Genomic DNA, 26608 nt, shown 5'->3' on the forward strand with positions numbered 1-26608 from the left:
CACCTGCCTGTGCTGCAAAAAACAAAGGTAATGTAACAAATTGTACCTCAGATGTTGCAAGTAGCTGGAATAAAGGCATAAGTAAAATAGATAAATATGTATTATACACATAGGAACTATTCATTTATTTTCAGTTAAGTCATCTGCAGCAAACTTTTATAAATGAGGGTTTCTCCTTTTTAGATAGTGCAAACTGTTTCTTCTTCATTGACATTTTCTCTTGGAGAGCTTTTTTCATTTCATTGAAAATTAAAGCAGCAGCTGCCAAAATATGTAGCTTTCTTATTAATTTTTCAACATTGTGTAAAATAAATGTATAAAGTAACATAAAAGGTTTAAATACTGGTCATCCTTTTACACTAAAACATTACTAAAGAGATACAAAAAAAGTAAAATGGATATGTTCTTTTTCTTTAAGGAGATTAAATATTACTGAAGAAAGAAAAAAAAAATTAAACAGCCAAATGGGGCTATGCATTCGAACTTAAAAGGTTTAAATAAAACAGAAATATATATTTTATTTTTACTTGCTTAACTTGTGGAGGGTGTATCCTGTAGCAAAGCCCTAACTTTTTTCGTGAAAGCCCGTTTCAGTCAATAAGTCTTAAAAAAAGGTGTAAAGATATTGACAATAAGCTAAGCAAACCCAGGAAGACATGGAATCGTTTAAATCAAGTATCATTACATCTTCCTTTCTTAAAGAGAAGCAAGGCAGTACTTATAAGCTTACATATTTATATATAGACATATATATATATATATATATCTATATCCGAAGCCGTGCAAGCACACTCTTGAGAATGCAACGTATAGTTGCACAGAAGAAAAGCAATCTTGCCTCAAATGAATGGCAACCTTTTGTAGGTCTATGAACTTAATTTAAACTTTAGGTTTACACGGTGCTTTCTTTCCGAAGTACCTGCACTCATGAATATGTCTGTATGTGTCAGTCAGTCAAATCCATGCGCTTCGCACTGGCGAAGTACCGCTTTTAAATTTTTATTAAGAAGAAAACAAAACCTTTTTAAATTGAGGGAAAATATACTAATAACAGTTTGTTAAGGATCTGTTTTTTTGTGAAGCTGCCTTCACTCGAGTGATCACTTCGACCTGACTTGGTGGCCAACTATAAGCGTTACCTGGTAGGTAACCACCCATACAATCAGATTGTGAATCAGACTACGAATGCCGTGAATGTAATTACCCCCATCTACATGTTGTCAAATAAACGAACCACACGCCGTGGTGCGGAATGTAATTACCCCAATCTACATGTTGTCAAATAAACGAACCACACGCCGTGGCGCAATTTTAGGGGCTTTGCCTGTAGCGCTGACGTCTGAGGTTCGATTCCCGTAAGGGAGTGAAGTGAGTGGCTGGTTACCTACCAGGTAACGCTTATGGTTGGCCAGCAAGAGAGGTAACATCAGCCACGGTGCCTTCAGTTGTGAGAAGCAGATCATAGAATGGTTGAAAATAGTTTACTGTTAAATAATGCAAAGAGTACGCGACACGTCTTTCCCCCTTATTCTTGGCTCATCAGGCGTACACACCCACTGCACTTGCTTACGGTAATCGAACCTCGGACGTCAGCGCTAGAGGGGCTTAGCAGTGGTGAAGTATTGCTTTTAAATTTTAATTAAGAACAAAAGAAAACCTCAGAGGTTCGATTCCCGTAAGGGAGTGAAGTGAGTGGCTGGTTACCTACCAGGTAACGCTTATATTTGGCCAGCAAGTGACGTAACATCAGCCACGGTGCCTTCAGTTGTGAGAAGCAGATCATAGAATGATTGAAAATAGTTTTGCATTTACCTTTTTAGTAAAAGGCGAGCGTTTAAGCCTGAGAAATCACCCCGTAAATGCACACGTTTAATTGCACGTGTTAATATGTATGCTTACACAGTATTAAAAGACACTCAAAAATTAACGTCATTTACCTTCGTTCCCGCGTTTGACTCGTGCTGTAAATCTCTTCCTTGTTTTTAGTTCAAGTGATCACGTAGGAGGCGTGATGACGCGATACGTGACTCCGCCTTCTCCATTAGAGTATATGGACAAAAAACATGTTCCAGTTATGACCATTACGTGTAGAATTTCGAAATGAAACCTGCCTAACTTTTGTAAGTAAGCTGTAAGGAATGAGCCTGCCAAATTTCAGCCTTCCACCTACACGGGAAGTTCGAGAATTAGTGATGAGTGAGTGAGTCAGTCAGTCAGTCAGTCAGTCAGTGAGGGCTTTGCCTTTTATTAATATGTATAGATTATTTTATATAGTAGATTATAGTAGATTATTTTCAAATGTACAGCGTACACCGAAATTCTCACTTGCACGTGTTACTGAAAAGGCACCATGTCACTATCCTCCTCGCTTTTCACACTGACTACAAAAAAAAAAAAAAAAAAAAAATTGTTTAAATACATGTTCCTAATTATAGAAAAAATTGTTTGTGAAATGGTTATAGTAATAGGGTGGTTACCACAAGGATTCTTACCAGTTATATGACTTTTGATTGTACAGGATTTTCATCTGTACAGTGTGCCATTTCTTTTCATTTTAACAAGCATAACTGTGCCTGAATATTTGCTTTTCAGTTTAACATTTGCATGTACGTAAATGAAATTTTGACAGCATCTGTCAAAACTACTTTGAAAGAAATCAAATATTTTTAAATGAAAGTGTATTCACAGAGCCTTCATTTAAATTGGACCTAGCAGTTTTGACAGATTTGATGCATATACTGTATATAAAGAATCTTCCATTGTGAGGAAAGAAACAGTGAAATGTCCAAATATTTTCCAACGAAAAGCCTTTTAAAGGCAAACATTTATTTTTAATACAGTATACTCAAAAGAAGGAGACTTTACACTTTTTATGGCTTTAGACGATAATGGATAATAGAACAAGACTTTAAACAGAAGAATTTATAGCATTTATGCTCTGTGTGTGTGAGTGTGTGCTGTTATTTCAATTATAGGTTTTCATTCAGAACAGCATTTATTTTCCTGGAAACTCCCTACATGCAGACAAAACAAAATGTAAATAAGTTGGCTCACACTTTTAAATTTTGTTTTCAGATCAGTCAATACTGGAAACAAAACTTATGGAATATAAGAGTGACTTCTCATTACAGTGCACTATTCAAGCATGCAGATAGACTTTCGAATGTAGTCCTCACAAGAATAGAAATGGTTGGCATTAAAAATAAACACAGTTTTTATTGCTTTCACATACACTTATTTTTATAAAGCAACATTCGCAATTAATTTTTGACAACTAATAGAGGAAATGGCTAGGGAGGCAAATACTAGTCCAGTGCCTTTAGATTACTATAATTTCCATGAAACCCAGTTACAAATATTTATGAAAAGCAACTCAGATTTGATCACAAAATTAGATAGGAACATCCAAAACAGTCATGGATCTGTATGGGTCCTATATTCTGGGACATTTCTACCATATAGGCAAACTAAGCGGACACCTAGATTTGGGTGCATTTTGTCAACTATAATAGTGGCAGCCATTGGTGCCAGGAAAACAGTGGCTTTGAGTGATTTTTGGCACCCTGCCCCTGATTTGTCCTGCCATGAAACCCCTCTCGGCACCCCCATTGATTTTAAATTGTACATGCATGTATGATTTGAATGAAACTTAATAGGGACACATTCAAATCTCTTTTCCTGTTCTTTGATGTGACATCTATGTAGGATTGTGTGGATCTCCAAGTGGGATACTCTTCAATCTGACATTCATGTATGACCCACATAAAAATCCAAGGGGATCCCCCTACCATCTCCTTGATCTGTGTAACTTTCACTCTTCTAACTGCAATAATTTGTATAGCAGTTGCCTTCAAGACTCTATGGTTTGGCTGCTACATTTATACTTTTGCCCAGTGCAGCAAAAAGCCACAAGCAGTACTGCCTACGCGTCAGTGGAAAATTAATTATAGCGACAAGTATAAACACACACTCACACAGATTTAATGGTCTTTACGTACCAACTACTAATATACTTGATATTTTCACATGACACTGGAAAAAGAGCATTACAGGACAGGACAAAAGGTTAAAAGTACTTCTTAAAATCAAATAATGGTTTTACAGAACATAAAACATATTTAATTAAACTCAAAGTACTCAATTGGAGTCGCTCAGAAATGTTCATGTTTTTTGTTATAAAAATAAATAGCTTTTATTATGAAGATGAAACTGATTTAAAGGCCATTGCATTACTAGTTTTTATAATGGCTATTACTGCTTGAAATGACTTATTTATTTTCAATTCTTGTTAGATCTAGCTCGCCCGCTTCTCTCAAAACAGTAACAGTCACCTTTGTATGCAATCTTCAGTTTCTTGGCAATCTGTTACATGGAATAGCTGTCATTCTGCAAAGTAAACAACAGACTGACATGTTCCTTGAGAAAGCGGTATCTGAAAGCTGTTTCATTTTAGCCATTTTTGAGCCCAGAACTGAGTTTTACGAATGCCAGTATCTTGGAACCCAGCTAAACAGAATGACAGGTTTCAGCAGTGCTAATGCAATTACAAAGTTTTCTCTGATAACCAATCAGCATGTAAGCATGACTAAATTAGGGATAAGCTAAGGGTGTTTACCATTTGGACACTGAAGGAATTGCTGCTGAAAAAGGGGCTTTGCAGCTACTGTATATGAGAATACTAAAGTAAAAATCAATCATTTCAAACAATAATAGCCATTATAAACAGTAGTAAAGCCTTGGCTATACAGTGATCCCTCGCTATATCGCGCTTCGTCTTTCACGGCTTCACTCCATCGCGGATTTTAAATGTAAGCATATGTGAATATATATCGCGGATTTTTCACTGCTTCGCGGATGTCTGCAGTCTACAGTACGTGTGCTTCCTCAGTTGATTTGCCAATTTGAATTCAAACAAGGGACGCATTTGAATTCAAACAAGGGACGCTATTGGCGGATGGCTGAGAAGCTACCCAATCAGAGCACGCGGTTAAGTTCCTGTGTGCTGCTGATTGGCTCAGCAACGGAGTGCTGCATTAACCAGGAAGTCTAATCTCACTCATTCACAATTAATGCACGTTACTGCTAATGCTTCAGGATTGCAGAAAAGGTAAAAGTTTTGGATATGTTGAAGGAAGGGAACAGCTACACCGCTGCAGGACACAATTACAGCATCAATGAGTCCACGATTCTTTTTATTTAAAAAGGAGGAAAAGCATATAAGATCTACGGCCGCAGTGTCCTTTAATCAGGGCGCAAAATGAGTTGCAAGTGGACGTGATAAGGCAGTAGTCTGGATGGAATCTGCTTTAGGGATTTGGATTGAAGAGTGCTGGAAGAAGAACAACGGCAGTGCTAAACAGTCGCCTGAAGAGGCTCCTTTAGAAGAGCTGTAACGCTATCCATTGTTGTGCAGTAAAAATAAACTCATCGTTATCGGACAAGTCGTCGTGTCATTGTTGGTGAGTAACCATAATTAATTATTTACGTACAGTACTTATTACATGTACATAGTTTAGTCACTGTACACACATTTTACTGTATACAATTTTTCTTGTATTGTACGTATTTATTGCTGGTGGCCTGTCTGTTGTAATGGCTGTAACATATTGATATCGGAGACGCTCGATATCTTTAAAATAATATTTAGTTTTACTGTATGTAAACTGTGTTTACATACATAATTTCAATGAATCTTACCTAATATCTAAGAGAATACAAAGGGTTTATGCTGTATAACTGTGCGTGAAATGTTTATAATAGTGTGGGAGAGTTTATAAGGGCTTAAAATATATAAAAATAACCATATAAACATATGGTTTCTACTTCGCGGATTTTCTTATTTTGCGGGTGGCTCTGGAACGCAACCCCAGCGATGGAGGAGGGATTACTGTATTCTTAAATCAATTTAACGGTATCTTGATAATAAAAAGGTATCAATGTCTATGAAAATTATTGAAAATTTCTGGGTGATCCCAAACATATGAATGTTAGTGTATTTCATTGACATGTATTGCTTGGCACTGTGCAGTTAATTGTTACAAACAGTTGACAAAAATGTGGTCATTCTGAGAAGCTAAAAAATGCCAAGAAAGACTGTACCATAAAACAGCAAATCTAAACACAAGCTAGTTAGACAACTGTTACTCCAGAATGGAACCTATACTTTCATTTGCTTGGAGTATTGGCTGTGGAGCTTGGTGAAACATATTTCAAATGGTTAACATTGGGTAGGTCATTTTGCTAACACTGCACAGTGGGTCATTCAGAGAAACACATCTGAACTCAATTTACATGTTTTAACTTTTTTCATAGGTTTGCAATAATCAGAATTCACTGCAATTTTTTTTCCAACCACTTATTTAAAACAAAATGATGAGGTAGATGGAGCCTATCCAGGGATGAGTGGTGTGGAAACATGGTGAGGCCCAACTTTGGACTGAGTACATGCTTACCTCAGGGCCAGTTTAGTGTCAGAAATTGCCTAATGTGAACTTCTTTGGAAAATGTGAAGACACTAAGGCAATTAGAAAACAGCAGATATGGAAAGAGAATAGACAATCTAAATAAAACAGTACCTGGACTATATTCACAATATTATACCATGAAGCTGAATGAAGTAATTAAAGGGAAACCATTAATTCTTAAAATTACTTCTGTGATATCAAGTAATTTTTCTACTAATATAGCTCAAATGCAGCTAGCTACTCACAAATTTTCCTAATAAAATATGACAAATGTTAGCTACACTGATAAAGAATGCAGGTGACCACTGCCTTGGGTGATCAATTTAAGAAGTAAATCTAATTCTGTTTAATCTAATTCATGGCCACTGGGGTCCCAAATCCTATTCCAGCAGCATCAGAACAAGGCTGAAACCAAACCTGTATAAATATGAGAAAGTGCTCAAGTCTGTATAATCTACAACCCTTGGTTTGATTTTTTTTTTTAATTTGAATGTGAATTGCAGTTTTAAAAAAACTGTATTCTTTAACGAATTAATATATTTCAAAGAGACTGGCTATTAACCAAATAAACAACTGCCTGATCTTTTGCATCATGATTCAGAACCTAAGAAAAGAATTGTACTTTCAATTGATTTTCTGCTATATTGTGAATCATTGTCAAAGATGATGAGCTAAAATGTTTTAAAATAACTATCCTCCTGCAGACATTCCAGAAGGCAACCTCTTGGGTCAAAAAGTTTTCGAATACTGGGCTACAATTTAGATAATAGAGAATATCCTGGAAAATATCCCTTGAGCCAAGCAACACTGACAACTTTCTCAGTGGGTCAATAAAACATAATGAGCTGGCTGTGCTACAGTGCTGAAAATCCTCAGCAGAAAAGAACATCACAAACCACAAATACAATCCTTACAAAACCTATCACGGAAACTTTTCTATTCCCTGCACCAGCTCCAATGCAACCACTCAATCTTTCACTGAAATATGAAAATTAACAGAATTAGCATTATTCATTAAAAAACAAAGTCTGAAAGATGGAATTGCAAGTTAAATCATAAATTAGCAACTAACAAGTAATGAAAATTATGTTTCCAATTATTCAATAACTTACTAAAAAAAAAATGGCAAATTTTCTTATAAGTAGAATTTTAATTTATTTATTTATTTAGTGGACTCTAAAGTGACTCATGAACCAAAATGTAAGTATGTACAATGGCAGGTTAAGTGATTTGCTCAGGATTACACAGAGAGGCAGTGGGTGTGGATTAACCTTGCTAGGTTAGGTTTGGTAGACTTTATTATCCCAGAGGGATAATAATCATACCGACACTTTGCCAGTAGGGTACACTGTTTCACTTGCTCACAGAAACTATCTTGGAAGGCATATATGAACTCAAACAGCACAAAAAAATTGTACTATAATTCCAAAAACAATACCGTATGTCTAAACGGGTGATAGCCTGTACATTTGACCCACTGATACAAGAACCGAGTACATTAAAATGTGATAGGTTAATTGCATGGCAAATATTAACATTTTAGGCAAGCCTGCAGATTCACAAAAATATTCAAAAATAGCATTTACAATAATTTTACACATAAAAAAAAGGAGAAAAATTAAAGCAAGAACCATTTTTGTCAACTTGTTCCATCTGACACCACCAATCATAAGTACCAGTGCTAGGACAAATTCTGCCAGAAAATGAAGGTTCATGTCACCACCCAAGAAGGTCATGGACAAGTATAACAACTACCGCTTCTGGTCAAGCCTCATTTCTCAACTATTAAAGCAGAAAAAGCAAAGCCAGAGCAGTTTATGTTTTCATTACAGGAGAAAGTTCAATGTCTGGAAGACTGCTACAAACATGTCCAGGAAGACCGATCAAATCCAGAAGGTGAAACATTCAGAGCAACTTATTAAATATATTTGTGTTTATGAAATGGAAAGATTTTTTACAGAGTCATGTCTTAAAGATTGCGAACTGCTTCCTAGAAGTCACACACACATAAGCACACTCTAATATTGTTATTTAAATGCAGTCCGGCCACTCCACTATGCTAAAAACCTTGCTTCATCTCTCTTTCTCTTTCACACACTTACACATACTCAAGTGCATCTATTTATATGTAGTCTTCCTGAGAAGCAACAAGTGTATCTTTTACAATAAGATTCTTTCTGATGTCTGATTCACCCCATATATGTATAAATATGCTTTGTGAATCAGATGAGACTTGATTTGGACTGATGATTAACAAAAGGCAGAACTGTTATCATTAAAGAATTTGATCCTATAGTCCACCATATGTAAAAATCAAAAACCCATTCCTTCATAATGCTACATACAGTATCTCAGTTCTTGCATGTTTTTTTAATATACGTATTTCTAGGCACTCCATATACTCTTCCCACATTCTAATGAGACACGGTAAATTGATATGTGACCAGTATAGAGTTAATGAGGATGAGGTCTCTCTGCAATTACCTGAAGTCCCATCTGGGGTTAATTTTTGCCCACTGTTGGAATTGTGTTTAGTATCCAGCAATTCAGAAATTCTGAAATGTTCTAAAGAACTTTTTGAAAGAAAACAGATACAGAAATGGATCTCTTCCTCATTAACAAGAAGGATCTCTTTTTTTTTTTAAATTATAGTAAGTGTTGCATTATATATTAATACAATCCTCTTAATGGCTGATCCTGGAAATCTAATAGCAATTACTTAGATAGAAAATTTAGATTTTTTTTCTTAAATACATGCCACAAATTTCAAATGGTATGAGAATGTGGTCAATTTTTTAGAAGTAAAATATTGTAATGTGAATTTAGTAATCTTGTAAAACAGGAGAATCTAATGCCCAGACAAGAAGTTACAGCTTTGTATCACTAAAAAAAATTAAAAGCACAGCAAAAGATTTTCTTTGCATCTTTCAAAATACTAATTGAACAATTGAAATTTACGAAGTGTTAATGCATTTATTTATTTTTTTCTTTCACAACTAGTACAGTAATAATTTAAATGGAAAAAAAATGCATACTATAATTTATCATTAATTTGTTTAATGAATATACTTTTTTAATCCCTCACAGGAAATTGTCTTTTTGCATGACCTCTGGAGGTTACAACACGGAGTCCAGCATCGTACAGCACCCTGGAGCAATTTTCAGTTTAAGGGTTTTGCTCAAGGGCCCAACGGAGGAGGATGTGTATGAATATTCCAAGCTACACGGTGATGCCGTGGTAACATTGCTGCCCTGCATTAAGGAAACCTTGTTTTGCATCAAGAGTGTACACTGCGTGGAGTCTGCATGTTCTCCCTTTGTGTGTGGGTTTCCTTTCACAGTCCAAGATCACACAGATTTGATTAATCAGCATTGCTAAATTGGCTCTAATGTATGTGGGTGTGGGTGTTCACTCTATGATGGACTGGTGCCCTGTCTGGGTGTTGTTCATGCCTGGCACCCTATAATTGTTGGTATACAGTAGGTTCCAGCTGACCTGGAAAAGCAAGTTAGGAAGATGGATGGAGGGAAGGATGCAGAAATAATCTGGGTATATGATTTCGACATAATTAATGATTTTATGCCACTTACATAAGGCCTGTTTTTGTGGGGATGGTTATTTGAAGAATAAACCGCAAGACTGATATTTTTATATTATGTACATTAAAGAACCAACCACAAGCCAAATCAAATTAATAATATATTGAACAATTATTATAAAATTAAAGTTGAATAAAGTAGACTCTGCAGCTGCTTGAATAAAAGGAAAAAGTACCACTTCCGGTTAATGGAAATATCTTTAGGTGATAGAAATCTAAGTTTTGTACCTAATACTTGTATGCAAAATTTGGTTGACCTAAATGAAAGCATACTCAAGTTATCATTTTTACACACACACACAATTTCCAAAAATGGTATTTATGGACTCGGGGAGGTCTAAAACGTTGAGGTTCATCAAAATCTCAACATCGAATCTTTGGATAATTACAATACTTTCCCTATACGAGAAAGTAAAACAGAAAAAAAATATGAGGCAAGAACATGGTACATAGAGCTACAGGCACTTCATAATATTCTTAATATTTTGTAGACATTAGGTAAAAGAAGTTGTTAAGCTAAAAAGACAGGTCTCATGAAAACTTATGTTTTTGTGTTTACAGAGAAAGTTGATCTTGGATGCCAGATATTCTAAATGGGTGAACCAAGTACATAACCTATTATTGTCATCACTAGTTTAATGAATATTGTCTACGTTTACTCAGGTTATCCAGTTGTCCCCCAAATTATTTTTCTCCACTCTCCATGGTCCTGTGTATCTCTTGGAGAGAGACTCATTCTTTGCATATCATCTAATACAACCCTCCAAACAAATCTTAACACAACGCTAGCATTCGCCTTCTTTTCACTCCATGACATGACACCCTGTCAAGAATTTTATTACATAACATGTTATTAAAGAAAATAAGACTTTTATTAAGTATGCCAAGGGCATATTTGATTTTGACATAATACTATGTAAAATATTTATTAAGTATGCCAATATATACTGCAACATAGTGCATATTACATTTACTGTATTATGTTGGTTTAACTTTATGAAGAGAATTTTGTGCCCAGGGACTGGGGAGGGTGTCCAATACTCACAGAATTCACTTTTTCATTGGAGCTCTTGGAACCTATTCTCAGCAAAGAATGAGGGATGACTACATATGCAGTAGAATTATTATCAACACTAGTCTGAGTTTTCCATTGTTGCCTTCTATATTCTGTAATTTAAACTGATATCCATTGTCCCTTAAGGCATTAAAACTGTCACCATCTCTATATTGCATTGTTCTTTATTATTTCTCATGACTGACTTGTCATCCATGTAAATTGGCATCCCTGGATTCTTTTGAATCTAAGTAGTAACCTACAGAATGATAAATACAGTCACAGTAAGTGAAAACATATCATTTTTCCTTTAATTTTCTGGGCCTTGTTGTTCACGAGCAATCTGACTGGATTTTGGCTATCAGACTGCTAAAATCTTGAAAATGGGTGTTTTTAAAAGGGGGAAAAAAAAAAAAGACTCTGAAATTGGATTAGATCGTGCAGTCCAGTCTTGCTTTTGATCTGGACCAAACCTTCAGTATATGTTGTTTCAAACATTTTAGTAGGATTGGGATACTTTTGATCAAAAAAAAAAAAAAAAAAAAAAAAAAATCAGGGTTACCCTGACCCCAGCAGAAAGGTGGATTCAGGAGGAACTTCAGGAAAAAAAAAGTGAATACAATTTTAAAATTGGCAAAATAATACAGCATTTGTATTATGTACAAATTTAGTTATATTTTGTACTTGAAGGATTTTGTTCCCATAGAATAATCTCCCAAACAGCTGTCAATATCAAACAAAATAATTTAAACTATTATACATCAGTGTTTATTAATTAAAATGACACAAACATCACAGATGAACCAGTCAAAAGCAGTTTCTAACAATTACATCTCCAATCGCATATCGCATATTCAGTCAGTCCCTCATTCTCAGAGAATGCCAGAGGATGGTCTGGGTCTTTAACAAGCTCAGTTGCATCTTAAACACCATCACAGACAGGGTCAGTGCACCTACGGTAGCAGCGATGTTGTGCAGGAGAATACAGGCAAGTATTATGCTGCACATTCTTTGTGGTTCCACTCACAAGTAGCTAAGGCATGCAAGGCACCTCTTAATAACTTATTTTAAGTGCTCAATTGCACTTTTGTAACGAGCAGTGTTGAAGTGTGGCTGCTCAGGTGTGTTTACTTGCAGGAAAAAGGTCATTAGCCATGAAAGGAGTAGACAGATACTGTCATCCAGTTGGTTCATTTGAAGCTTTCTGTACAGGGCACTTTCTCTCAGATTATGCACATCATGGAGAAACCCAAGATTCTTCACAACACAGTTTGTTATGGTGAGGTCAGCGAAAAGGATGTCTGTATTGTTTTATAAGATGTTTTCTGTCTCTTCAAATAAAAATACTTAAAAGTGGCCCAACGCTGGCTATTATTCCAGTTGTTCTTTACATGGCTACTAGCCTACATTGTGATACTGCATGTAATCCCATTTAGAACACTGGTAATCTGGAGTTGGTAAACTTCAAAAGTCTGTATCTGGATCATGGTGAAGTGATAGGACTGCTGCCTCTCAACAATGGGATTTGTGAGAAATTTACATGATCTCTGTGTGTCTGTGTGGATTCCTCCCTTTTTCTAACAGGTAGCCTGGTTACCTCTCACTGTACAAGCAAATGCAAGTTAGTTGAACTGGACTTCCTAAATTGGCCCTAGTAGGAATGTGTGTGTTCACCTTGTGATGAACAGGGGGTTAAAATGCAGAAGTCTACCATACGAAGCAGTACAAACATAGAAAAAAGTGATGATCAGCCATTAGACAAAATCATACAGACAGTGTAGCCAGCAATAGGACAAACAGGTAGCTAACCAATGTATATGATAAAAAGGCTTTCAACTGCTAGTTCAATATCTTGAGCTAGGGTACCATTCCATCTAGACGGACTATCAACAGTCATTTACAAGAAAATATTTTACTGAGAACACACAAGAGTTTAAAACCAGCCAGTCACCACCAATATACAGTACAACCATTCAAAACTGACTTTTGGTATGTGCCGACAACAAAAATCTATATCACAATAATGTGCCATTACATACATAACAACTAAGAAAATAAACTGGTAGTCTAACATACTTAATGTCCTAGCAAACATTCAACCTTGCAGAGAAACAAACTGTTGCTGGGTAGATATGGAGACGCATAGGTAAACTGGCTGTGTATGTTCATCACAATGCATAAAGCACAATGGTTGCTGATTCACCCATCCCTGTAATCTGAGCCTCAGATCTAACATGTATTTTAACCATGTTAAATGGCAATAGGCTACCTGAGCATACCTAGAACATCAATGCTATCAGAATGGCTGTTCCTGACTGTTTGCCTGACAGTTAACAGGCAGCACGCAGTTTAATAATAAGAGCATGCCAATATCCTCCTATTACTAATTAAAATGTATAGTGCTTTCTCAGAAATGTAAAAACATTTGTGACAAGCTTTCATTTAAAATTAAAACAAATTCTTACACAGACAATGTATAAATACATCTTTTTTGAGAAATGTATCCTTTGTACTATTTGCTGTCTTAATAAGAGAGGTGTCTCATTTTACTGATCCTTCTTCTTTTGGCTGCTCCAGTTAGGGGTCGCCACAGCAGATCATCTTCTTCCATATCTTCCTATCCTCTGCATCTTGTTCTGTTATACCCATCACCTGCATGTCCTCTCTCACCACATCCATAAACCTTCTCTTAGGCCTTCCTCTTGCCTGGCAACTCTATCCTTAACATCCTTCTCCCAATATACTCAGAATCTCTCCTCTGCACATATCCAAACCAACACAATCTCGCCTCTCTAACTTTGTCTGTCAACCATCCAACTTGAGCTGACCCTCTAATGTACTCATTTCTAATCCTATTCATCCTCGTCACATCCAATGCAAATCTTAGCATCTTTAACTCTGCCACCTCCAGCTCTGCCTCCTTCTTTCTGGTCAGTGCCACCATCTCCAACCCATATAACATAGCTGGTCTCACTACCGTCCTGTAGACCTTCCCTTTCAGTCTTGCTGATACCCATCTGTCACAAATTACTCCTGACACTCTTCTCCACCCATTCCACCCTGCCTGCACTCTCTTTTTCACCTCTCTTCCACAATCCCTGTTACTCTGTACTGTTGATCCCAAGTATTTAAACTCATCTATCTTCACCAACTCTACTCCCTGCATCCTCACCATTCCACTGACCTCCCTCTTATTTACACACATGTATTCAGTCTTGTTCCTATTGACCTTCATTCCTCTCCTCTCTAGAGTAATCAATCAAGAAAGAATTTAACTATAAATTATAAAATATAATGAAAATGTATAACCCTTGTCACAACAAATATTAATGTTAAAAGGCTTTGACAAAAAAACAGATAAAATATCAATGTAAAACAGTCACGTGGCTATTTATTTTTTTCCTTTAAATATAACAGAATAGGCTTTCTAGCCTAAAAAAGACAGTGATTTTAAGATTTGCCCACAAAATAATTGATAAACATCAAACTCAAGGTTAGAAGCTTTTGCATTGAAATATTTTTACCGTGCCATATGGTTGCATGTCCATCCCATAATGTGGCCAATGTTTTCCTAGCTCCATCCCAAAGGTTATTTGAGTAAGCTTCTTTCAGTTCATTTTTCCTCTTGTAAACATGGAGGAAAAGTATGGAAAGGTATAGAAACAGCAGAATAAACAGTGGTAAAATGAAGACAATGGCCAATGGGGTAAAAACCCAAACTAAGTAATCCACATAGCTGAGGTAATCCTCCAGGTTTCCCAAACCAATCCATTCCCATAGACGGATAATACAGGAAAAATAATTCACTGATTCTTGCCCATTCATGCAGGAGTCATTCCCGCTTGACATTCTGTCTCAACACTGAAGACTTCTATCTTTATCCCCACTTGGTAGATGTCAAAGTTTTGTAAACATTGTTGTGGATATCCACTGATTCTAAAGTATAAACAAAAACAGATAGAAAAATCAGGACTTTTTTTCAGCATGGTTTATTTGCATGTGATAAACTATTTATATTGATTTTTTTTGTTTAACAACAACTCCTACTGAGTAGGCACATTCCTATTGGAGGCTGTTAAAAATTTAATTTGGGATAAAAAAAAAATTGACTAACAGAATTTGAGAGTGAAAAGTTGATTATATGACACTACCATTTAATGTAAATGTTTACAGAGGTATAAAAACTGAGGTTTGCCTTTACAATTAAAAAAAAAAAAGAAAATCAAAGTTGGCGCAAAAAGTACATTTCTTGAATTTTACTTATAAAATGAAAAAAAAAATTATACGTTGGAGGGTTTGAACTAACACAAGGAATCATTCTCTTCTCTTAGAGAAGGGGCAAACTCTTTTGAGGCTTTTTTCTATTTTCCTTGTTTATGTATAAAACTTAAGCATCACAGTTGTAATATTGCTCTTTTTTATTTACCTTATAAACACAACTCTGGTAAATCCAATGTTGATTTTAAGATATTAGAAATAATATCTATCTAAGAAATTCTAATATTATAACAAAATCCCTTAATTGCAAATGTAAAAAGTACATTAAAGTAATCTCTAGTACATATTACTCACCATAGTATAATTCAGAAAAAAAAGTATTTAAATCTTCCAGTCAGCACTAATGTGCACTTTGTAAATCTTTACACACAGTGACCTGTTATTAGCCACTGTTCACTTGTAACCTTGTAGAATGAGTGCGATAACCCTCCATTCAACAACCCCTTAAAAAAATAATATTCTTTTGTCACAGGTTTCAATATGGATTTAAAAGATGCAGTTTTTAATTTATTGCTTGTTAGTTTTCCCAAAGAGTACAATTTAATATAGAAAAAGGAAATCTGACTCTCACTTAGAATGCACATCTAACGCAGCTTATGTTTAAACAGAATCGGTGAGACTTTTTCACCTTTGGTTTTTACTACATACTTCTGGAAGGCTTTCCAGAGAACTAAATTTGTCAAGAATAAAGCATCAACTTACGGTATCTTCTAGATGCTATTCAAAGACAGCATCAGGTTCACAAACACCGTCCTAAAAGTGGTCAACATTTTGCCCATTCACTCAGGACTGGAACACCTGCTGAAGGCCTGTAAATAGGAGAAGGGCACAGTATGTCATTCACTCTGATTTAACTGAGGCCCCAAACTACAAGGAAACAGATTGCATTAGTCTGATCTTATTACAGACTTAAAGAATTAAAAAGATAAAGGGACAAGAGAATCAATGTATGCCAACATGCTCTTTAACAGTAAAATGTGTCTACCGTGCCAATTAAAATTATCTCATACTGAAAATTTTGCAAAATTGTTTGTCAAAAAAAAAAAATCATATATTTTATCTTAACTCTGAGAATTTTTTTCCGGGAACCAACAAAGAATTTAAACCTGGGGAGTACCTGTAATCCACAAAAAAGGAACAAACTACATAAAATACATTAAAGATAACTGTAAAATACATAAATAAAATGGGATCCGAAAAGGCTGTTAAGGGTGTAACTTCTCTAAATGAAACACCAATCCTGACATGCTATATATGGGTGAGAAAGTGTAGTCTGAGCTAATACAGAATAAACAGGAAAGCCATTTAATTGATCTGCAGAAGTACCCACAGACAGGACAGCAAGCACATCACACAGAATTTGCTGGTTTCATACCCCGTTGAACAAAACCATAAGAACACACCACCTCAGGTCTCAAGATCAGTCCCCTGACAGTATTCACCTGGCCAACAATAATAATTCCAAACTGGAAGAAATGGAAAATGACAAAGAAATCCTCAATAGTATAGTTATTAAATATTTTAAACAAAACACCATGAAAAACAAAATGCATATAAAAACATTTTGTCATAAAAATCACATTTTTTCAAGCATCTATCAGGAGGATTTAAACTACGCAAGAGCTAGTAGTAATCTTTAAACAAGTACATTAGATTTTTAGCAATGTCCTATTAGATCCTATTGGAGTTTAAGAAACTGAAACTTCTATAATTTAGAATCCTACAGCTTTAAGTGATGTAGCAAAAGGCCCAAAACACTGCAGCCACAGTTCTCACTCTGACTAAATCACCTAAGCTAGCTTAACTGTGGTACATTGGCTTCCTGTACTTGTATCCAGTAAGATTCAGACACTGGACAAGTAAAGCGGCGGCATGGTGGTGCTTGTTTGGTCTTGCGGGCAGTGCTTGAAGTGGACTGGTACCAGCAGAGATTGAAGCTTCAATTTCAGTATCATATATGCATATGCCCTAAAGTAATAACGAATTGGGAGGGAGAGTATGTTACTGGCTGGCTACACAGTACTGGCAGTAATTTGCTTCCATTGCAGGCACTACTTGCGGGCAAGTAGGAAACATTCTGTAATTGTCTTGTGCACAAGAGAAAACAAATCTCAGATTACACTATATTATATATCAAAGCAATGTGTCTTACATTTTTTTAAAAGCCATTGCCATTGTCCTGTTGCATGTACATTGTACACTTCAAGTGCAGAACGCCAAATAACACTCAGCTTTATGCCCTTTTTGTGATTTGTCGTTTGCACACTTGATAAGAAAGGGCAAAATATACACTACAGTCAAGGCACGATTAAACATAATGAAGCACGATTTTTCTCTAACACGTGTCGAGTTGCTTTTTTGTTTAGAACAGGGGTCTCCAAACTACGGCCCGCGGGCCAGATGCGGCCCGCGAGGCCCTCTCATCCGGCCCGTGGAGACTTTTTTATCTACGGAAAAAAATTGCGGAAATTTACGTGTATCCTGCCAAGATCTGCCGCCGCTTACGTGGACGTTACGTTTTTACCGAATTAAAATAGTGGCGCGCAGTAGTGTGTTATGTTTTTCAACCGATCACTACATTGCAAAACCTTATTCGCTGCTTACTTTTTCTACTTCTGTTCACAGTCAATGAGATGATATAACGCCATCTAGTGGCAGAGTTTTTAAATGGTTTGCTGCTTGTTCAAGACTTGATTATTTTGATCACAGTTTGCCAGTTGCGGTTGACTGCTGCGATGAGGAGGTGTTGGTGTCAGTTAGTGTCTAATTGTGAAACATGTTGCACTCTATTTTATTTAGTGATAATTTCCTTCACGTAATTACTTACCAGTGTGTATAAAGTATTGGGAATGTCGTTAGTTTAACAAGAATTTTCTGAATATTCTGAAGAGGAAACATTAAAAGTAACAAGCTCTCTACCATAAGTGGATATATTTGCAGACTATATTCAGGTAAGTTTAACTTAAGAAATCATAAGAATTTTTAAAAATTGTTTCGGGTCATTTGCAGCTATAATTGCGACGAAATTAGTTCGCATGATCAGGTTTTTTGAGCGATATTGTGTGCAAGATACTTTCAGTTTCACTATTTATTCATGTTGAAGTCACTTTATTTTAGTGCCCAACGATGGCCGAGAAGAGGAAAAGAAAAATGGACAATGAGTGTCGGCAATTTCAAGAAGAATGGAGTTTGAAATACTTCTTCATCAAATCCGGCGAGAAAGCATTGTGTGTGATTTGCAACGAAACCGTGGCTGTGATGAAAGAATACAACCTGCGCCGTCATCATCAAAGCAAACATCAGGAGAAATATGCACAGTTGGAGGGTAAAGTTCGTGCCAAAAAATTTTCTAAATTACAAAATCAACTCATATCTCAGAGGGCATTGTTCAGTAAATCCTCAAATGAAAATGAATCCTTAACTAAGGCCAGTTATAAAGTTGCCTACGTCCTGGTTAAAGTGGCAAACCGTTTACAGATGGTGAAGTAGTGAAGGAATGTTTGTTGGAGGTGGCTGAGGAACTTTGCCCAGAAAAGTTGAAACAATTTAAAGCTTTGGGTGCAAATACCATTGCCCACCGTGTTGCGTGTTGTGTTTGTGTTGTGACTCAAATAGCGAAAAATGCAAGCAAGTTTCGCCATTTTTCAATTGCAATGGATGAATCGCTGGACAGCTGTTCCACCTCTCAACTGCTTGTGTTCATTAGAGGTGTGGATGAAGACATGAACATAACACAAGAGCTGGCTTCCCTACATAGCATGTATGGCACTGTTACCGGAGAGGATATATTCAATGAATTGAAAAAAACATTTGCTGATTATAACTTGGACTGGACTAACCTCAGTTGCCTGACTGTTGATGGAGGAAAGAACATGAGTGGCATAAAGAAAGGCTTGGTTGGACAAGTGAAGCAGATGTGTAATGAGAAAAACATTCCACAACCAATGTTCCTGCACTGTATTATTCACCAGAAAGCTTTGTGTGCTAAATATGTGGGCATTAGCAGTGTACTGAATCCTGTGGTGAAGATGGTATGGTAAGATGGTGAATTTAATACGGTCACATGGGCTCAACCATAGACAGTTCAGAGACATGTTGAAAGATACTGACACAGAAGCGCAAGATTTACCATATTACACAGCAGTAAGATGGCTAAGTTGTGAGAAAGTTATGAGCAGAGTATTTGAATTAAGAAAGGAAATAGGTGACTTCCTGGAAAATAAAGGCAAGCCACAGCCATTACTATCTGATGAAGAGTGGGTATGGAAATTGGCCTTTGCTGAAGACATAACTAGTCATTTAAATTTTCTGAACCTAAAACTACAAGGAGAGAAAAATCTAGTTTCTGATCTATACACCCACCTAAAGGCCTTCAGGGGGGTATTTTTCGTACGTGGATTACTCGCTTAGCCGGATGTAATTGTTGACGATTTGGCCTGATCCTGGATCTGTCGGTTTTTTGAAACTCTTGCTGGAAGTGTTGTCATAGCAACACATCCAAATCCGCAAACCTGCTCGGAGCAGGTTTGTTCTACATGAACAAAGATTAGTTTACACACGTGATCAGTGACGGTGCGTGGAAGTCATCCAGTCAGGGCTTCGCCGTTCATGAATGAGCGACCAATTGATATTGGTGCGCAAATTATACGAAAAGAATTTCATATAAAGAGGGTTTTGCGCGATCGGCAAGATCCTTTATTGCCCCCGGAGGAAATTCTGTACGAAACATACCGCTTTAGCCGAGGGGGAATATTGTACCTCAAAGATTTATTAGCTCCGTATATTCGAAGTCAAACTCGGCGAAGTCGGGCTCTCACAACCACACAGACAGTAGGCATTGCTTTGAGGTTTCTTGCAAGCGGCACTTTTTTATATACTGTAGGCGATGCGGAACATCAATCGAAAAGTACAGTTTGTTAGGCAATTCGTAAAGTCTGTTTGGCTCTGAAACATTTCCTTCAGGTTTTCATTGTGTTTCCTGGACACCTGCATGTGCAGACAATAAAAGAGGCGTTTCATGCCATTGCATGTAGGTAATACACAGGCTAAAACACCCACAGTTCCATAAAGAATCCCGCAATCAGCCTAACATTCTCATTACCAGGATTTCCAAATGTGATTGGGGCAAATGGAACTGATCAGAGTGGAGTTTGATCAAACATTATTTGGAAAATGTACCTCTCCTCCTGGTGAATAATCAGACACAGTGTCTTCATCAAATATTTGACCTTCGTTAATATCTCGTTGGTTAGACACAGGTTCAAGGGATATGACATTCCCTGCAACTGACCCAACAAAAAAGAGGGCTATATGGAACATACCTATAGCACACATGGAGGACAAATATGCAATGACCATCCTTTACCTGAAATGAAGTGACCACTGCTTCCTGCCACTGGTTCTGAGGAGGAGCTTCCCCCTGGAATGCCCTCAGAAACAGGGCGATGGGCATTTTGCTGGAGAGCCAACTCTTCTGCAGGGGTTAGGTCTGGACCGCGTGGACCTCCACCTGTTTTTTGCTTGTCTGACTCCTTATTAGCTTTAACATTAATGTTTTTATATTATATATGATTCTTTATGTCAACAATACTTTAAATAGTTATATACTAATATTTACCAGTTTGAAGTATATTCTTGTACTTCACTTTAACCTGTTCCCATGTTCTCACGTTTGATCTGGAATTATGACATATTAAATAATAATTAATCTGACACATAGGAAATGAAACGCTGCATTCAGTAAGTACAATGCACACTACTTAGCGTTTAATTTTTTCGGCCACTTTTTGCCAGCCGTCTTTTCTGGTCTGGGCTGCTTTTGCAGTGTTACCCCTTATGTATATTAAATCTTGAAATTCTTTGTGTCCTTCGAATAAAAGGTCTTGCGCCGCGTGTGTGAAAAAAAATGCGCTCGTTCTTTCGTCATTTTGTTGCAGCCTATCAAAGACTTGCTGATCATGTTTTCTAGACTCAATATATATGGGCTTTTCACTCAGCGCGGGCGCGCGCATTCATCTCGTATGATTAGATCCAGCTACACTAATCTAATACACGGCTGCGTTCGAAAAACCGACTTATCTGGATGAGTTTCACTGGCATTATCTCATCCAAGATGAGGCATCTGATCTCGGATGATTTAAGCGACGTACGAAAAATACCCCCCAGATCTAAACTTGTCTTGTTTTTGGAACAAGTACAGGCCAACAACTTGACGCACTTTCAGCAGTGCAAGGTCTTCATGGCTGAAGCAACAGCTGAGTTCCCCACGTCATTTGCATGCGAGATCATCAAAGACCTCCAGCTGCAGTTTCAGGAGCGGTTTTCTGGCTTGGATTCAAAGGCAGAAGAAGTGAGACTGTTTCAAAACCCATTTGAAGCAGATGTGGCCAGTTGCCCAGATGAACTGCAGCTGGAGGTCATTGAGTTTCAAGCAAATGACTTCCTTAGGGACAAGTTCAAAGAAGGACTGGTGGGTTTTCACCAGTTTTTGCCCAAGGAAGACTTTCCTAATGTCAAAACTTTTGCATCAAGGTACCTTTCAATCTTTGGAACAACATACTTGTGTGAACAAACATTTTCAAGAATGAAATACGTGAAGAACAATTTGAGAACAAACTTGTCTGATGATAATCTCGGGTCACTGTTGATGTTAGGGACATCAAATCTAAAGCCAGAAATGTCTGCTATTTTGGCATCCAGGAAACAATTTCACCATTCCCACTAATACAGGTGTTCATGTGTAGTGTATCAATGTGTTATTAAATAATAACTGAATAAAATAATATTAAATAAATAATTAAAAACAACATCTATGTTTTGATTCTTTTTTATTTGGACCTCGAGTGTGTAGTCGGCCCCCAAACTGCTGTTTGATAGTTAATGCGGCCCTCGGGCTGAAAAGTTTGGAGACCCCTGGTTTAGAAGACTACAGAAATAGAACAAATAGAGGATGTCATGTTGGTAGACATTTATTCAAATCCATCTTATGCTGAGGCAGATCTAATTTTTAGAGTTTCGTGCCAATATGGCATCGCAATTTGGAGCAACTTTATACGATAAACTTGGGAGAAATTACCTTTGAATCATCGTAATAATATTTACTGAACACTGTTACCCATACTGAGCTGCACCAATCTATGAGAGAACAAAACTATGCGCCCTGAGCTAAAACACTGTGCATAATGAACCCACCGCCACAGCTAATTACAGGGTATTCATAAATCCACAAGCATATCTCCACTGAGAGCTAGTATCGTAATGTTTTGAAATGACGATGATGTGACAATGTGGAATTTTAAGACATAGCGCAGCTCTAGTGTGAATTTCTCATTTGACATCTTCCTATTCAAATGTCACATCATGATAAACAATATATCTCCCTTTTTGGTTAAGAGATAAGTAATAACTTGAAGCCACTATTGTTTTTTTTAACTCTTTAAAAAGTGTATCATTTACATTTAATAAGATTCAGCTCGTCTGTGTGATATTTTTGTCCATGTCACAAATTCTTTTACATTCTGACTTGATATCTTAAAATTTACAGGCAGCTCACAGATGTAATTTTGTGTGATTTCTTTTAATGTGACATGTCATTTTGAGCAGCTTAGTACTGTTTTTTGTTTCATATCTGCTTAGCAATGTTTGACAGCGGTGTTCATTTGAAAGGCCATTATAATAAAATTATGGAGTTATCCAACATTGACCATGTAAATCATATAAATCATGCATTTACTATATGTGAAAATGGAATTTTAAGCTTTAAAAAATTGCTCCGAGAGTACCATTGCAGTTGTGTGTTTTCATTTCAGTCGATTTCTGAAGAATTCATGCCTTTAACTCATGTTTTTCTTTCATTTGAAGTTTCAAATACGTTCTTATTCTTCAGAATTCAGAACGGGCCTCAGTGTGGGAGTAACCTTTTTAAGAGATTAAGGACGCAGAGCAGGCATGGGACATATGGTGAAGCAATTTAGTGTCATATTGCTTTTAGCATTACTCTCTATATACCCTTTGTTAAAATTACAGTATATTCAAGTTTCAAAATTTGTAAACATTTTCTAACCTTTAAAAATATCGATTTATAAAGGTATACTTAAAGGAACTTAAAGACCACAGGTTGCGTGACATTGCTGATTACATACAGTGAACAGTTTAGGTACACCCAATCTTATGATTTACACTGGTCACTATATCATACTGTATTGCAAAAATGGTAGGATGCTGGTTTTGACAGAATGCTGAAACCCCCACACAGAAATAGAAACTCCTGGTTATTCAGCATAACAAAATGTTGGGTATGCTAATACCAATATTTTGGTTAACATTTTAATAGTAATGTAAAAAAAGTTAACTTTCCACCCAAAAAGTTGAAATATTTTCCAACACCTTGTATTATTCCAAAAGTAATACAGTTCAATGAAATACTAACAAAGGACAAGGAACAGTAACAGTTTATTCTTCAATTGGTCACAAACCATCTCAAGAATTTTACATCTTCAAACACAGAGCTAAAAATCGTAACCATAGATCTTCAAATGAGTGTCTGCTTAGAATTCCAAGAGCTAAACTTAAAAGAAGTGGTGCGGCAGCATTCTGCTGTTATGCACCTAAAATCTGGAATAGCTTGCCAATAGGAATTCGCCAGGCTGAAAAAAACTGCTGAAAACACATTATTTTAACATGACTTTCTCATAGCTTCATTTTAGTTTAATCCTGATGCTCTGTATATTCAATTAATTATCATTATTATTCATGATGGCTCCAAAATCCGTACTAACCCCTACTCTATCTTCTGTTCTTCTTCTGGTTTTCTGTGGTGGCGATCTGCACCACCACCACCTAATCAAATCACCGTGATGTCCCTACATTGATGGATTAAAGGTCAGAGGTCCACATGACCGTCATCATCAAGTCCTTCCATGAGAACCCTAAATACAATGAGGACTGATTGAGGTCATTTATGTTAGGTAGAATGCCTAGAGGGGGCTGGATGGTCTCATGGCCTGGAACCCCTGCAGATTTTATTTTTTCTCCAGTCGTCTGGAGTTTGTTTGTTTTTTCTGTCCTCCCTTGGACCTTACTTTTATTCTATGTTAATTAGTGTTCTCTTGTTTTAATTCTTATTTTGTCTTTTTTTCTCTTTCTTCATCATGTAAAGCACTTTGAGCTACATTAGATAGATAGATAGATAGATAGATAGATAGATAGATAGATAGATAGATAGATAGATAGATAGATAGATAGATAGATAGATAGATAGATAGATAGATAGATAGATAGATAGATAATTTTATTAATCCCCAAGGGGAAATTCACATACTCCAGCAGCAGCATAATAATAAAAACAATATTAATTAAAGAGTGATAAAAACACAGTGCAAGTTAAAAAGTGCAAGGTGGAGAGTGCGAGGCAGGTATAACAGTCAATAACCTTGTATAATGTTACCGTTTACCCCCCCCCCCCCCCCGGTGGAATTGAAGAGTCGCATAGTGTGGGGGAGGAACGATCTCCTCACTCTGTCAGTGGAGCAGGACAATGACAGCAGTCTGTCGCTGAAGCTGCTCCTCTGTCTGGAGATGATACTGTTCAGTGGATGCAGTGGATTCTCCATGATTGACAGGAGCCTGCTCAGTGCCCATCGCTCCGTCACAGATGTCATACTGTCCAGCTCTGTGCCTACAATAGAGCCTGCCTTCCTCACCAGTTTGTCCAGGTGTGAAAATGTGCTATATAAATAAATGTTGTTGTTAATGCTGCAGACCGTTGTGGAACAGTTGCCTGCTATTCAGTACAGATAACATAAAAACTACCAAATAAAGCGTTCTCAAAATGTTGTTCCTTTTAATTAAAAGTGTGTGTGTTGTATATATGACAAAGAATAATACTAGCCTTGTTTACAACTTGAATCTGTTTATTGAGCACCCTATTCTATACTAATTTTTTTTGAAATACATCTCTTAGTCTATTAACTTTGAATGCAATATTACAAGTATACAAGTCCAAATTTATTTCTAGGTCGAGTAGAGTTTTTCATATAATATGGTTTACCTTTCCATATAAAATTATAAAGATTTTATCAAACACATAATCTGTTTAATAACAACAAATAAAAGAGAAACATGCATAAAACTAGAATGTCCAATAGTAAAACGCAACCTATTAAAAGACAGATATTTCATTAACCAGGGCTTTGTCCCCCCCCCCCCCCCTTTTTTTCCCAAGATGGACTTAAACTTTAATTTAGATCTTTCTTTTTCATCTTTAGAAATTATAATTCCCAAATAATTAACATTTTTCACTGGGATATCATCAACACACCTTAAATCTGAATCCTTAAGAAAAGAATAATTACAAATTATTTATATTTAAACACAATCCTGAAGCCGAAGAAAAAATACCTACAGTATATATTCTATTACCTTCGCCACAACAACACCATTATGAAAAACAGCAGTGTCACCTGCATGTTGCAAAATTTAAATTTCTCTACCATATATGTAGAGAAAAGCCAAGCAAAATGACACCTTTTATTGGCTAACTAGAAAGATTACAATATGCAAGCTTTCGAGGCAACTCAGGCCCCTTCTTCAGGCAAGATCTTGCCTGAAGAAGGGGCCTGAGTTGCCTCGAAAGCTTGCATATTGTAATCTTTCTAGTTAGCCAATAAAAGGTGTCATTTTGCTTGGCTTTTCTCTACATTCATAATGGCTAACACGGTACAGCACCCTAGTTCTACCATATATGTTAATACCTTTCTTACCAATATTACTTATACTGTATAAAAGAGCCAGTACCAGTACCATCAAAAAGAATAGGAAAGGCAAAATTGCACATCCATGTGTAATACCTCCATCAACAGCAAATCTTGGGGTGGGGATTTCAGTTCTACCACCAGCTCAATAGACCAGTGACATCACCAGTAGGCTCTTCTCTAGTGATTGACAACTGCATTATTTCACGCCACAATTTTTTCAAACCTCCAACAAGAAAGAGTAGTACTTTCTGTTATTTCAAGGTAGAACTATATGACTCTTCCCCTTTAAGAGTTGGTTACTTAAATGTTTTTTAGCTTCCTTTATAAATAAGAGATAGCAAACAGTTAGTACCATTATAAGTTGAGAGATGTACTAAATAGATGCTGCTAGATTAACTTACATTGACATTCTACTGTACAGTATATCATCAAAATCATGTTTATAAAGAAATTAATCTC

The 26608-nt window shown here is 36.5% G+C and overlaps 1 protein-coding gene across 1 annotated transcript in view; it reads right to left on the reverse strand.

Moving 5' to 3' along the window:
• The window catches only part of tmem68 (transmembrane protein 68), a 122330-nt gene that overhangs the window by 93900 nt on the left and 1822 nt on the right, over positions 1-26608 (reverse strand). Inside the window, exons 2-3 of the mRNA XM_028803539.2 lie at positions 16098-16204; positions 14642-15053 (exon numbers count right to left, since the gene is read on the reverse strand). Of these exons, the coding sequence (XP_028659372.1) occupies positions 14642-14966 (325 nt within the window). The 5' untranslated portion in view covers positions 14967-15053; positions 16098-16204. The remainder of the gene's footprint in view (positions 1-14641; positions 15054-16097; positions 16205-26608) is intronic.

This window comes from Erpetoichthys calabaricus, chromosome 6, assembly GCF_900747795.2.
Source record: "Erpetoichthys calabaricus chromosome 6, fErpCal1.3, whole genome shotgun sequence".
Classification (NCBI taxonomy): domain Eukaryota; kingdom Metazoa; phylum Chordata; class Cladistia; order Polypteriformes; family Polypteridae; genus Erpetoichthys; species Erpetoichthys calabaricus.